At 31.7% G+C, this 15,531-nt stretch overlaps 1 protein-coding gene across 1 annotated transcript; it reads left to right on the top strand.

Moving 5' to 3' along the window:
- Positions 1 to 7,081: 7,081 nt before the first annotated feature.
- On the top strand, positions 7,082 to 7,435 carry LOC129960379 (uncharacterized). Its single transcript, XM_056073790.1, has one exon. It carries the CDS (start codon positions 7,082 to 7,084, stop codon positions 7,433 to 7,435), a length of 354 nt encoding a protein of 117 aa, XP_055929765.1.
- The last annotated feature ends 8,096 nt before the right edge of the window (positions 7,436 to 15,531 follow it).

Consider the following 15,531-nt stretch of genomic DNA (forward strand, 5'->3'; position numbering starts at 1 on the left):
CAATTGATGAGGAAGAAAAATTCATAGACTTCACGACAAGTGGCGAAACTAGAAGACAATTTAGTAATACATCACTTTTTGAATTTTGGGCAGGAGTAGAGGATGATTTTAATTGCACTAAAAACAAGGGCATTTCGCATTCTATTACCATTTTCAACATCCTACCTTTGAGAAACTGGATTTTCTGCTGTGGCTACTTTGAAGACAAAATATAGATCTCAGCGGAACTGAGAGTGTGTTTCTAATATTAAGCCTTCCTTCGAAAAACTTTGCTCTGCAAGACAGGCCCCATGAAGTCACTAATAATTATTAAATTTGTTTTAATTTAGTATGTTTTGATGAAGTAAGTTTTGATTTAGTAAGTTGTTTTATTTTAATAAGTTATTAAATATGTCGAAATGTATTTTGTTTTCTATGTGAATGTGTGCTTCCCTTTCAGTCAGTTAATCAATTTTTTTTAATAATATTTTCTCTTGGATATTCTCGCGCCCCACTGGTTGAGAATCGCTGCTTTAGATGAATGTTTAAGTTTTATGATTCTGAAAATGGCTGAGGAACAATAACTGATATTGGTTAAAGTTATTTTGAAATCAAAATTATAAATCAGTCTTCTGAGCATTAAATATATACATTACTTTGTTAGCAGTAATAAAAAAAAAATTATAAATCAATCAGTGTTTGTCTTTTAATATAACTTAACTTCTTGATTTCACTTAATAAAAGTGAAATAAAAAATGAAAGGACTATTAAAATGTATAGATTATTCTCTTCTTGTATCATTGATAATTTAAATTCATCATTTTGACAAGAAAACGTAAAAATCTATTTAGGCTCTTTTGTAAAACTGAAATACATATATATAATTTGTACATGTGATGTGTAAAATATTTCGAAATTTCATTGTTTTTTATTTTTTTGAATATCAAAACATTCTTATAAAGTAACAAAAGCATATTCTTAAATTGCTGCACATCAATAGATTCATGTCATGAATTTAATCAAAATTGTTGCCATTTCAGAGGTAAACAAAAAGTCTAGCTCAAATTTCACTCTGGCAGCATAAAATGTTATTTTAGGTGTTAAATATCCAAATATTAATACGAATTTACAGTATTGTTTTCTTGCGCAGTCAGTAATTTTCTTGTGCAGAGCTTTACAGACATTTTAATAGATGCTGAATGGATGCCAGGTCAATGATTCCCGGTCTTGGCGAACTTGGAGACAAAAATGAAGGTTTTTAAAATTACTATAAGAACCGCGGTACATTTATTAGGAGCCGAAATTCGAAGATCCCTCTAGAAACTTCTGTATCCTGTACGCAGAATATAAAAACGCGAGAGAGCTAAAACGAATCAGTCGATTGGATTCACTCTGAAATGTAATAGCGGAGTAAGCTCTCTACCTGCAGTCTAAAAGTCAATGTACCGTGCTGTTATTTAATCAGCAATTAGCTGCTTGTGTGTTATGTTGCTGATTTTTGCAAGTGTTATTTCTTTATTCGGTTGTGCTTTGTTACATGTATTTTCATAGAGATTTTTTTTCCCTTGTAGAATGAAGTGTTATGGAGTGAATGTTGCTAAGTATCCATTATCGAGCTTCTTGAATTTCTCACCATACACCTAACGAACCAAATTTCTCAAACCGGGTGTCTGAAGTGAGATTCTGCTGTGTATGAAGTTGATGAGATCCCAGCTTTATACACTAAAAATGGTTGAAAACGGCGATCTGATCACTTTGCTAATCGAATGAAAGTAAATTAAGTTCAATGATGAAATGAAATCTTGGAACGAAAAAATTGAAGAATCAATCTGAGCAAAAACAAGAGTTGAGAATATTCATCGAGAGGCATGTCGAAAAAATTAAAATCATGTTCATGTATATGTAGGAAAAATAGGAGGTTCTCAACGTGCGAAAGGGGAAAATGATGAAATAAAAGACGAAGTTGAAAAGGAGTTCAGCAAAATATAAAAGGCACTCAGCGAACTGGATGACAAATCAAAGTGCGAAAAAAGGAGGGATATTCAGAGAAGGTTTCAAGAAATTACAGAAAATATAATATATTGTTATTTGCGATCGAAGGCTGGATTTTCTGAATAAAGCCCCTGAACAAAGACCGAAAGTTTCCACATAAAAATGTCTAGAGGAAAAAAAATTGACTCTACTTGATTGAATTAATTACAGCATCCCGTGTTCAATGTCGGTAGACACTGGTTCAAATGTAATTCTATTAAGAGCAGAACTGACTCAGAAATTAGAAAAGCAACTTATATACACACCTTTGAACATTTTCTTAAGGTATCCGAACACGTTCGGACAGCTTTTTGATAAAAACATGGTGTAGACATACTTTAACCATATTTCTGGGTTTAAGGCTATTAAAGATTAGCAATAGAATGTCAATATTTGAAATAAAAATTAGTTATTTTTGAAAATTGGCATTTAATAGCATAAATGTAAGCAAATTCTTAAAAAAACTTCAAATTGGCTGCACCAAAAACCATTGCTCTCATCTGAACAAAACTTATACCAAAATAAGCTACATAGTTTTCTCTAGGAAATGAAATACAAGTGTATGACTATAATAATAAATAGAAATTTTAGAACCATTTGAAGATTTATCATGAAATTTTTAGTAAATTTATGACGTTATTATTCAAACAATATGTTGTAAATTAAAAAAAAACATTTACTCAATCTAAATTCTTTTAGTTCATTCCCTAGAAAATAGTATAAAGACAAAGTCCACCAAATTGCATAGTAATATGATAATTATATTTTGAGTTATTTTATTTGAAGTGAGCAAAAAATAAGTAAAAATCTATCTTAATCACTTTCACTCTGGGTTGCATGTTGAGATGTGATTGAGCTTTGCTTTTACTTCTTTCTTTTTTGACCCAATTCAGAAGTACGAAAATTCTACAGTCGCTTTTCGTTTCTCCCATTGTAATTGAGCAAGATTGATTTTTTATTTACTGATATTGCAAGTACTGAATTTAAGAAGTTTAGAGAGTGAGGAACTGATATTTATTATACAAAATCGTCAAAAGATTATTCTTTTTAGTCCATTACTAATTTTGCACACGGCAAAGCAAAGTTTAAGTATCCTTGAAATCAATATAATCTTCGGTTCCTTATAGATGACTTCTATTTTCATGTGTTTGATTCATTTCCTTTCCTCCCTTCCCTCAAATTGATTTTTTGTGAATTTTAATTTAATTATTTATTCTTTTATGTCTGCGACTGAAATTTATCTTTTCCTTTGTATAAATGAAGAAATTGTCTATTTTCAAAGAGAAAAATTCTTTATTTGAAAATGTGAGTGTGGAGAGCTAAGTATTAATAAATAATGAAAGATTTCATAGAATGTTCATTGCCACGTTTACTTTTTCTTAGGATTATGTCTAAATCTGCAGTTAGTTTGAAAAAGGGGGTATTTATAGTTTCTTTATTCTCTAGTTTCTTTATCTTTACAGATTGTAATACTGGAGAATAGATATCAGGTGTGGAAAATTGCAAATGAAATATTCTTTTTGTTTCTCTAGTATTTCGACAAAGTGATACAGGTTTGATAAATTTCGAGAAAACAAGAATAATTACGATGTTGTTGTTTTTTATCAAATACCTAAAAAATAAGCAAATTTAAATATAAATTTGCGTAAACGATGAAAGTAAATTCAAATTAAAACACGAAAAATTTGGCAAACTTCAAATTAAAACAACAATTTTTTTTTCTATGATTTATGTTATATATTTCTTAGAAACAGTCTATTATTTTATATGATAGCACATTCTCAATATTTTAGTGTTACTTATTACTCATCACTGAAATCCATATATCTTAGTTAAAATTAATTTTTGCAAGAGTTTACCAGCTTACTACTCATCATCTCGACCATTCTCCTTTACACGAAGCACTCACAAAAAAATGCCAATGTTATTTTTGAAATGAACTGAATAGTCTCGTTCTTTCAGAATCTAAGTTAATTCAGCAGAACAGTAATTGAAACTTTTTCAATTTTATAACGGCACCAACTCTACCTTGTGTCATTTGTTTTAAAATCTTGGAAAACATTCAGAAAATCTATTATAATCTTGGAATATATTCAGAAATATATTAAAAAAAAAGTGCTTGTGCTCTTTGATGAAAAATGGATTTTTGAAATGAGAGAATTTTTATAAAATGATTAATCAAATTTTTCGAAACATTCCAAAAATGCCTGCCATTAAATATTTTCCAGTTGGTGAAGTTTCGAAAGGGGGTTTCATTTTCCCCATCTGTCCAATTTTGAGAAAATAACTGTAATTATATGAATTGAACTCAACTGAACTAAGTTATATGAGTTGGGATAATACAGAATGAGAAGAAGCGCTTAATATTTGCGTTTTATAAAGAAAACGCTCGGTTTAATGCGGTGGTTTTTACACGGAATATTGCAATACCTTGTCAAAACTTTATTTACACCCCTGGAGGTCCAAGGTTTTCCGCCGGAAGGCGCTGTGTCCTCTCTTTGTTTTTTATATTGGGTGAGTCTTGTTGTGTATGTTGTGATGTCTAGTTGTGTTGCTTTGTCTTTGTGCGCTTTCCTGTAAATATGCTAGCTATGTCTGAACAAAATGTGAAAAATCCACTAGTTGCCTTCATTTTTTTTCTGACAGGTTAGAGCTTTTTGAATTATTCTATTGGCCAATTGAAATGAGCGTGAACTCGAATTGAAGTCTAATCATTTTTGGTGCCGAAACCTGGGAGCGCCCAATTCGACTGGATATACCTTTAGATGCGAAACTAAAACTAGATGCGAATTAGCTAAAATGGATCTGGAATGCTTAAAAAAAGTTAGAACCCCTGTCAGAAAGGTGGCAGCAGAACATTTTAAACAACTAGAGCAGGAAATAAACAAAACGGATGAAAGATCTTTAGATATAATCTAAGAACTGTAAGCGAAATTATTAGACAAAGATGATCAACTAAAGAAACTTGACTCAGAGATTTTAAATTTGTGAAAAGAGCAATATCTGACTAACGAAGTGGAACGGCAACAAGAATACAGGGATCAAATAATAACTTGGAAAATACGAGCTGAGAAACTTTTGCGAAAAAATGAAAGCGAAACTATCAATGATAGAAATATTAACAGAAACCCTCAAGAATGTTCAGTCAAACTTCCGAGATTACAAATACCTCAATTTTATGGAGACATTCTGAAATTTAATGACTTTTATTCTCAATTTGATACAGTCATACATAAAAATTCAAGTCTTAGCGATGTGGAAAAATTTAATTATTTGAAATCTTATTTAATTAACGATGCTGAAATGGCTGTTCGGAGCATAGCTCTAAAAGCAGAAAATTATGATGGTGCGATAAATATTCTAAAAGAAAGATTCGGTAGAACCGAGATGATTATTGATGCTGATATGTCCCAACTATTAAATTTAAATCCTGTACTAAAAGCAAACGATGTTAAGTCGTTACGCAGATTATATTCTATATGTGAAACGCACATACGCGGTTTAGAAAATAATGGTGTTAGTCCAGACAGTTATAGTTCTTTACTGTTATGTTCCATATTGTTAAAATCTATCCCTAGGGAATTATCTTTGGAATTTTCACATAAAATGTACTCGAAAAGAGAAAATGCTATTTCGGATTTATTAGAATTCCTAAAAATCGAAATTCAATGTCGCAAGCGAAATCAACATTTAATCAAAGAATTTGGCACAGATGCACTCCCAGAATCTAGAATTAGCACTTATGAAAAACCTAAACATAAATACGGAGAATTCAATAAGAATAAATTTGAATTATACAACCGAAATAACTAAATAAGCTCGAATACTCCGCATGCGTCTTCCTTTGTAATAGATGTGAAAAAATGCTTATTTTGCGTAAAGCCTATATCCGACCACGATTCTTCAACTTGCCCCTTGCCGGTTCAGGAAAGAAAGACACATTTAAGAAGAAACGAGATATGTTTCTTGTGGCTCACGAAAGCAGGACATGTTTACAAAAATTGCACCTCAAAACTGACATGTGGTAAATGTCGCCGTAGGCATTCAGAGCTAATTTCCGACGCGTCAACCCCCTCTGAACCCGCAGGGGGTGAAAGGTCAGAAGTAGAGAGGAAAGAAATTGTAACTTGTTCGAACATAAATATCAATGAGGGTAAGGTTCTTTTAGAGACATGTTCGGCTTTATTGAAGCAGGGAGAAAAAGGAAAAATGGTAAATATTTTCCTAGACAACGCTTCGCAGCGATGCATTTTGAAAAGGGAAATAGCTGACTTGTTGAAATTGCCTATAATGAGAACAGAAAAACTGTTAGTTTATACATTTTGTTTGAGGGACCCGATAGAAAAAACATATAAAGTTGTGAAATTTACTCTTTGCAATTCTGGTGACTCTGAAAAAAGTATTGAAATTGAAGCCTTATTTTGCGAAGTTATTTCTAGTTCTTCTTTTAAAGTGTCGTCTAATAAATTAGAAAAGATGCTTAGTAAGAAAAATATACAACTTTCAAATGCTTAAGTCTTTCGGAAACGAATTTTTTCTCTTAATTGGAGCGCAATTTTTTTGGAAAATTCATTCAGACAAAAGGGAAAATTTAATTAAAACATTATTTGTAATTGATACAATTTTCGGTAAAGTCGTGCAAGGACGAATCTCACCATTAGATTTAAACTGCGACAAGAACGTTTCTGTTTTAAAAATAGAATGAAAATTTAAAAATGTTTTGGGAATTAGATTCTATGGGAATAATAGAAATCGGAAAATATTTCTGATTGTGACAAGGATTTAATTGCGCGCTTTGAAAACAATTTAAAATTCAAAAATGGAAGAAAGGAAGCTTAGCTCTTTTGGGATAAAACTCCTGACGAATTGCATAATAACTCCGAGATAGTTAAGTGCAGAATTGAAAATTTATGTATGAGAATGAAAGAAAATAATTGGCATTTGAATGGATATAAGAATATTATTGCAGATCAATTAAATCTGAATATTGTTGAGGAATACTGTTCGAAAAATGAAGAAAACGCATACTATATGCCTCATTCCGCAGTTGTAAGAATCGACGAAGGTTAGAATGGTTTTTGACGCTTCTTCAAAAGGTAAAGGTTGTAAGTCTTTAAATGTTTGTCTTACACCTAGTCCGCCTTTGAATCCTAGAAACCTTGATGTGCTGTTGAGATTTAGCGAATTTGAGTATGCATTTTGTAGTGATATACAAGGAGCATTTTTAAAAATTGGAATAGCTAAGGAGGATAGGGATTATTTGAGATTTTTCTGGTTCCCAGATGACCAGGTTTCGAAGTCTCACAAAATTCTGAGAATGACACGCGTACTATTCGGTGTAACATCTAGTCCATTTATGCTTTCTGCAACCATTAAATGCCATAGTCGTGAATTAAAAGACAAAAGCAATAAATCTACTTCATGATCTAATTATCGAGATTATGAAGATAGAATGCCATCAGATCATTTTGATGAGCCCCATGAAACTTCTAGAGAAAACTCTGGAAAGGATAGGAATGGTCGATACGAAAGATAAGATAAAGAAAGGTGGGAAGAGGATAGACCTCCACGGCCAGATGGCTGAGATTCAAGAGGAAGTAGAGAATCCACTAAAGATGATAGGCACACTATAGACAGACCTGAAATTAGTTCTCAACCAGAACATGATGGAAAAGGACTTAATTCCAGAGAAGAAAAGAAAGAAAAGTCTGTTACCCTGGATTGGGGAGGGACTTCATATCCTGTAGAATCTAAAAGACGTTAATGGTATCATCACCCACCACCAATAACTTCTATGCAGTTTGAAAGTGTCAGGCCTCCAAAGAAAAATATCACACCTCTGAGGCGATCTAATGCTGCCATTACCTCCTCTTCTACACCTGACAAAAAGTTGGAACCTGTTAAAGAAAATGCTTTCAGTGAAAAGACTGAATTGGATTCTAGTGTGAAAAAAGAAAAAGATGCAAAAGAAGAAAAGAATGAAAAAATAAAGAGTGAAAGTTCTGCAAAAGATATTGAAAAGACACCTGAAAAATATGAACAGACTCATTTTGAAAAACCAAAATCATTTAATAAAGAAAGTTCTAAAAAAAGTGAACTGGATTCTTCAGAGGTTCCAAAAAAGGACAGTATTTCTGTAATAGATGATAAAGACAAACAACGTGGTGAAAAAGAAAAAACATGAACATTCCACAAGAAGCGAACAGAATAGAGAACGCAGGCGAAATGGAAGAGAAAGGGGTGTCAATTCACGATCTAGAGGAGGAAGCTTCTTTGGTAATAATACTGACCAACCTACTATTATAAGTGGAAGCAGTGCACGTTATGAAAGTTCTACAGGTCGTGGTGGTGGCAATAGATCTGGAACTTCTAATGTAAAGTCCGGTGCTGCTGTTTCTAGTGGTGTTGGTGCTTATCGTGGTAAAAGAGAATATAGACGATCTAAAGTTGAAAGAGGGCCACGATCTGATCGGCAGAAAGAAAGGGATAAAGTTAAAGATGACAAAAAAGATAATCACGGTGATGATACATCTTGTTCTGAAGTTGATGAAGGGAAGCTGGGTCATTTGAGACAGAAAGATAAACATAGTGAAGCATCTGTGATACTTGCCCTTCGAAAAACTTTAGGCAAAACCACTTTGTCTCGAGAAGAATTAGGGAATTTAATTATTGAAATTGAAGGTGTGCTTAGTTCTCGTCCTTTGACTTATGTGTTTTTTGATTTTCAGGAACTTGTACCTCTTACTCCAGTTGATTTGTTATTGGGAGGAAGAGTTAGTAGTTTACCTCCTGCAAGGCTTACTATCGACACTAATTTAAGTAATAAGAAAATGGTAATTAAAAGGTTTAATTATCGTGAAAGGTTAACTAATCATTTTAGAAAAAATGGCTTAAAGAATATCTTTTAATGATAAGATGTACTCATTATGCGAAACCAACCGCCAAAGTTAGAGAATTTAAAGTTGATGATACTGTATTAATTAATGATGATAAACTTCCTAGGCATTTTTGGAAATTAGGAAAAGTAGTAGCTGTATTTCCTGGCAGAGATGGTAAAGTTAGATCTTGTCAAGTTAAAACGAATACACCTGTATTAAAAGGCCTGTTCAATTGTTATTCAACCTGGAAATTGATTAATGATTAATTTGAATATTATTATTAATTTCATTATGTTTCTTAGGAACCAATATTGAGATTTGGAATTTAAATGCAAATGTGAAGATATTTTTCCTTAACTTGTATTTAACTTTATTATGATAAGTTTGAGAGTATGTAAATTATTGCTATGAAATATTGAATTTGTGTCACTGAAATTCTGCCTTATATTAATGTTGCATTATGCCTGATGTGTTAAATGTAAAATGTTAAAAATATTCAAGCATTTAAATATTTAATAAATTGAAATTTTCATAACATTGCAACATAAATATTGATTTAAATGATGTGAATTTATAGAAATTTTAATTTATGTTAAAATTAGATATGGGAGAAAATAATTTGAATGAACTCCTTGGTCATTCGGGGAAGTGTGTTAAAACTTTATTTACACCCCTTGAGGTCCAATGTTTTCCGCCCGAGGGCGCTGTGTTCCCCTCTGAGTTTTTTTATATTGGGTTAGTCCTGTTGTATACGTTGTGATGTCTAGTTGTGTTGCTTTGTCTTTGTGCGCTTTCCTGTAAATATGCTAGCTGTGTTTGATTAAAATGTGAAATATCCACTAGTTACCTTCATTTCCTTTCTGACAGGTTAGAGCTTTTTGAATTATTCTATTGGCCAATTGAATTGAGCGTGAACTCGAATTGAAGTCTAATCATACCTCAAGAACAGATGACTGATTCAAAGAAATTTAATTTTAAATCTGTATTAAAAGGATTTAATATTTTTGATAGAAAATCTATGACTGACTATGGATTTATTTAAAACTCTGATCCTGAGAGCATAAGAGAGCAAGTATTCAAACAATAATTTATGACTCAGAAATACAATTCTAATATCAAAAGTTGTAATTCACTTCACTTATTCTGAAAATAGCATGAATTTATGTTGACAAGAAAGATTAGAACAGATTTTTTTTTTTTTAAGTATGATATATCCTCTTTAACAACTAAATGAAGAGATGAAAATTTTATGAATTATTGAATTATTATTGTATTGATTTTTACTATGAAAATTATTTCAAATTAAAAATAAAAACATTGAACAGGAAGTAAAAGAAAAAAAATGTTTGAAAGGAAACAATCAGCTGAAACTGATTTCATTGACAAAAAATATTTCGGAATCCAATGTTTTCAAGTTACCGTCAAATTATTTCTTTTAAGAAAAGATTCGAAATTTACGACGAACATGAGAATTTATAACGTCCTCGAATTTTCAATATAATTCGGATGATATTCACAAATTGACTGACGTCCTCGAATTTTCAATATAATTCGGATGATATTCACAAATTGACTGAAGACGATCTTCTTTAACGTTACAAAGTCTTATATGTGATTTTGCAAGATGACGATGTTTGCATTGATTTATTTTATAAAATCAAAATTCATTGTTAAGCTTTTTTTTTACTTTTAGGAGCATAATATAACAATATTTATTTTTTTTAAAAGTTTGAGTTGTATCCGAATTTTATTATTGTTCGGAAAATTGTGTTGACCTTGCCGATTACTGACGCATTCGCAGAACACTCTTTCTCAAAACTGAAGATAATAAAAAATTTAACTTGAAATCTAGCATTAGTCAAGAACGATTTACTTCTACACTCATTTTATCTATTGAATCTGAATAATTTTTAAAAAACACACCCTAAATTATAATGATATTACCAAGAAAGTTGCCATAAATAAACCAAGTAAGAAAATGAAACAAAATTCGCATATTGTAGCTTTATTCCAATAATTCGCATACTAATAATTAAAATTTCTAAAATGATTATAAGTCGCATACCAATTATATAAATTTCTAAAATAATTATTTTTGTTATTTGATTTTTAATTGTTAAGATGTGTGACTAAAATGTCAATTTTTTACATTAATTTATTTATCATTTTCATGTATCATCAAGTCCTTACTATATCAATTTATGCAATGTAATAAACAGCAAAAATCTTAGTAAATTATTATTTTGCTATCCGAAATTCGTTTCAAGACTTCAAAAGCCTATCTTACGCCAGAATCGCTTTTGCTCGGACCGACCTGAAATTATTTTTAAAAACATACAATTTTTTGCTGAAAATCTCCATACAAGTAATATAAATTTGCTTATAGAATAATATTCATACTTCGAGCAAGAGAAAATTTCAGAATATGCTTTAAGTATTATTTTGTGTATTTCTTACCATAATTTTGTGTACTGCTGACTTCCGTCACTCTACACCATTATCTTTGAGAAATGTAAAGATTGAAATTTATCACACATAATGTTCACGCTTATCGTTATAAAAAAAAACCCAAAAGTCATCGTTCATCTGAAAATAGCATGACTTCCCAAGAATATATAATTGTGAAATTTTCTCTTTTCACAGGTCTCAATTAGCCGGTTTTTCAAACTGCTCGAAATAAATATTTCTCTTTGGACTGAAATTGTGGCCAATAAGTACAGGGTGTGGCACAAAAACCCGGACAAAGTTATTACACCATAGAATAGAAGTTAATTCATTTCTTTTTGTCTACCACTTCAATTATAACATATTTTATAATATATCTTTTAGTTTATGTACTGATTTTTGGCCTTTTTACAGTGCCAAGCAAAATATATGCTATTTTAAAGTTGGAAAACGAACAGTATGAAGTGGTTCGTTTGCTTAATGTGCAACAGTGTCTGATGCAATGTATCGTTTCAAAGAGCTTGGCAATGATGGTCAAAGTCCAAGAAGTGAACTAAAACGTATGGTCAACACTTTCAGTAGCCGTAGGTTATTAAAAAGCGAGTTCAATAAAATTCGAAGGTTCCCATGAAAAAGATCGCTAGTGAACTAACTGGAAATAAGGGACCGATCAGAGCAACGAATGACAAAATCAGAGCTTGGACTGAAGCCTTACAAGGTCCAGAAAGTTCAGCTTCTTACTGAAGAAAACAAACTTGTGCGGCTCCAAAGACCCCGAAAACTTTTGAAACGGGCCGCATGTCAGAACTGAGTGAGATTCCTTTTCACTAATGAGAAGCTCTTTACCGTCCAAAAGTTCGTAATTCCTAGAACAATAGGATCTGGTCTGTAGACTCACCAAGCATTTCAGCAATTGGTGAATATCACAAAAATCCAAAGTCGGTAATGGTCTGAAGCGGAATTTGCGAAAGCTGCAAAACATCTCTGGTTTTTGTGGATAAGGGAGATAAAATAATTAAAAAAGTGTATCAGTGGGACATTCTAGAAGCTGTTATATTTCCATGGCCAAAACGCAATTCTACAGTGTAAAGTGGGAATTTCAACGAGACTCTACATCAGCTCACAAGGCTAAAAAGACAGAAGAGTGCTGTAAGGAACATTTTCTGGACGTGATATCATCTGAAGAACGGGCACAATACTTGCCGAATCTCAGTTCCATGATTAAAGGGTATGGTACATTTTGGAGTCTAGGGCTTGCACTAAACGACATAAAAGCTTGGACTCTCTAAAGCAATGGCTTCTGCTAGAATGGGATAGATTAAAGGAAGAAGACTTGCGGCCCATTGCTGAAAATTTCAATAAGCGTTTGAGCCTCTGCATCGCTGCAAAAGCCGGCGTCTTTGAAACCAATTAAATTTTTTTATCAGTAAAAGTCTACTCTTATTATTATTTGTTATATTTTGTTAATTTATTAATCAAGTTATATTAAAATTTGTTTGTCCGGGTTTTTCTGCCGCACCCTGTAGAATGTTCGATGAAATTAATTCTTATTTTCTATCCGAAGAAAAAGGTTTTGGATTGGATTTAATTTTTTAGATTTTATTGGCGCAAGAGCCAGTCCCGACTATACTTAGCCAGACGTATGGTTTAAATATATATAAAAAAATGTTATGCATGTAAAAACTGAATAAATGTCAAAAGGTACTAAAATATAATTAAAATGTTGGCATGTTGCTTTTGAAGAGAAAACAAGATTTTAAATTATATCATGGTAAAATATTAGATAAAATGGTAAATACCAGCAACTTTTAAAAATTTAAAAATGTTTTGATGGGGGTGCAGAAAAAGGTTTTAATTCGTTATAAAAATAATTTGATATATTTTTTTTAATTCTGCTTATTTGTAGATCAAATATCAAGTTTTTATACGTTGTTTCAGTAACATAAGTACAAATCTAATAAAATTTTAACCCTTTACTTACCGAATTATAACCGCTATCAATTTTTCAATTTTATTTTTGCAGTATTAGTTCAGTTTTGGTACAGGATAGTTCAAGAAAGAGAAAAATAACTTTTTTTAATTAATTAAAATAACTTAATTTACTTAATACTTAAAGACTTTTAATTTCTACTTTCAGCTGATATCTACTGCTTGTTTCACGAAGCTACGCTCTTCGTTTCTTTTGAAAACACCGTTAGAAAAACATTGTTACATTACGAAGATACCAGCGTAATTTAAACGGTACATGCGCTCTTTTATATATTTATTTATATCACTAATCTTATCCACAGATTTTTTTAAAGCATCACAATAGCAGCTTGATTGTATGCTACCAGGTGTAAATTGTCAATGTTTCAGAACAGTTGAATAATATTTAACACTTAATTTTTAAGTTGCCTACGAATTTACGTATTTTCAGTTTCACATTTAAATATCCAAAAAAAAAAAAAAAATGCGCGAGTGCTGTCCCCTCCCCCCTTTTTTCCCAAGCTCCGATGGACCATAGAAAAAGACAAAATGAATTTATTAAATATGATTACTTTTTGACGTAGTCGCCTTAAATATTCAACTATTTGTCATATCGTAGAAACAGGTTTCCAATCCCTTCTTAGAAGAATATTGCCGCTAGTGATGCGAGATGGGCCTTAACGTTCTTTCAAAGCTCCTCATTAGTATGGAAGTTCTTTGAATTTTCGTTGAAGAAAAGAATATGAAGAAGGAATATCTAAATATTCAGCTTTCAACGCCGCAATTTTGGCATGCTGGTTGGCCAGCTCACTTCTTGGGATTCCAAAAACCTCCGTTTCTTTCAAAGGACTTGATCAACTCGTCAAAAAAGATTTTCTTCTGCGACAATTTTCCACCCTTGTCTCCCACCACAGAAACCACGGCTTAGAACAGTGATTTTCATCTCTTCTCTGATTTGAAGAATTAGGCCAGAATGACTAAAAAATTCTAGTCTAATGAGGAGCTTCAACGAAATGTCAAGACCTATCTCACCTCCCTGAAGGCAATGCTTTTCGAAGTGGGGATCGGCAACTTAATCCACTGATATGACAAATGCCCGCATTTTCTCGATGATTATATTGAAAAGTAAACATGTTCGTATATAACTTCAGGTAATAGATTAATTTTGTTCTCGGTTCTCGTCTTTTTTTTTTTTTTTTTCAATGGTTCATTGGAGCTTAAAGATGGGGGGGTGGGTGGAGGAACAGCTCTCATTTATTTGACTTAGATTGCCTTTTAAATTAAAATTCGGGAAAATTTTGCTACTAATTCTCACAAGATAATAAACATAAACGTATACTGTAAAAAAACTTGATTTTACAACATGAATTCTTGGTGAAAACTCATTGTAGTAATTGTTACTTGAATGTTGTTGAATTTTCATCCAAAAAATTTTACTTTTAGAGTGAACGTTCCTGTTTATTTCTATAAAAAAATGTGCAGTGTTCGAATTGTTTTCTTTTGTTTCAAGCTACAGCCAAAGTGTATTCGATTTGTTAAATAATTATTCTGCAAATATATAATAATGTTAGCCTTTTACTTCACACACACACACCAAGAATTGTCTTTTGGTAAAACAGAATTATCTTTTTGTGAGAAATATTTCGATCCTTTTACCCTCTCGCATCTAGATAAGGATTTTTGCCTCTTTAAACAGTGAATTGCGGAATTAATTTTTAAAACCTTTCAAGTCCCCTATTTTAAAGTCAAGCGATAATGTATATACACGTCGAAAGCAATACCAATGGTTGTACAGTAAATTTTGCAAAAAGTCATAATAAAGAATAAGATTTCATTTTTATTAGATAAAATAACACATCGACGGCGCCAAAATGAAGACATGGATTTATGTCTTCAATTTGCATGCACGTCGAACGCACCTAGCTGATTAATAATAAAGTTACAGCATTTGAAAATGGAAAAAGAAAAATGTCAGCTGTCAGAAAAACCTGCAAGTTTTTCATCTCTTATAAACCCTTGTTTTATCTGTATGTATATATATCTATATAGATGCAATGAAATGTGTGATCTCAGTTTTGCAATTCAAAGTGTTTGCTATGGATACTAGTAGAATTTTAGTAAAAAAGTATAAGTGTATAATGAAGTACTTTCATGTAATAGTTTTCCAACTTTATATGGAAGATTATTGGTCAATTCACGGTTATGTGGCAGGTACCAAACAAACCGCTTC

The sequence above is a fragment of the Argiope bruennichi genome, chromosome X2, assembly GCF_947563725.1.
Source record: "Argiope bruennichi chromosome X2, qqArgBrue1.1, whole genome shotgun sequence".
In the NCBI taxonomy this organism is placed as follows: domain Eukaryota; kingdom Metazoa; phylum Arthropoda; class Arachnida; order Araneae; family Araneidae; genus Argiope; species Argiope bruennichi.

Coding starts and splice junctions, on each gene's coding strand:
- LOC129960379 (XM_056073790.1), top strand. CDS start 7,082: ATGGTTTTTGACGCTTCTTCAAAAGGTAAAGGTTGTAAGTCTTTAAAT.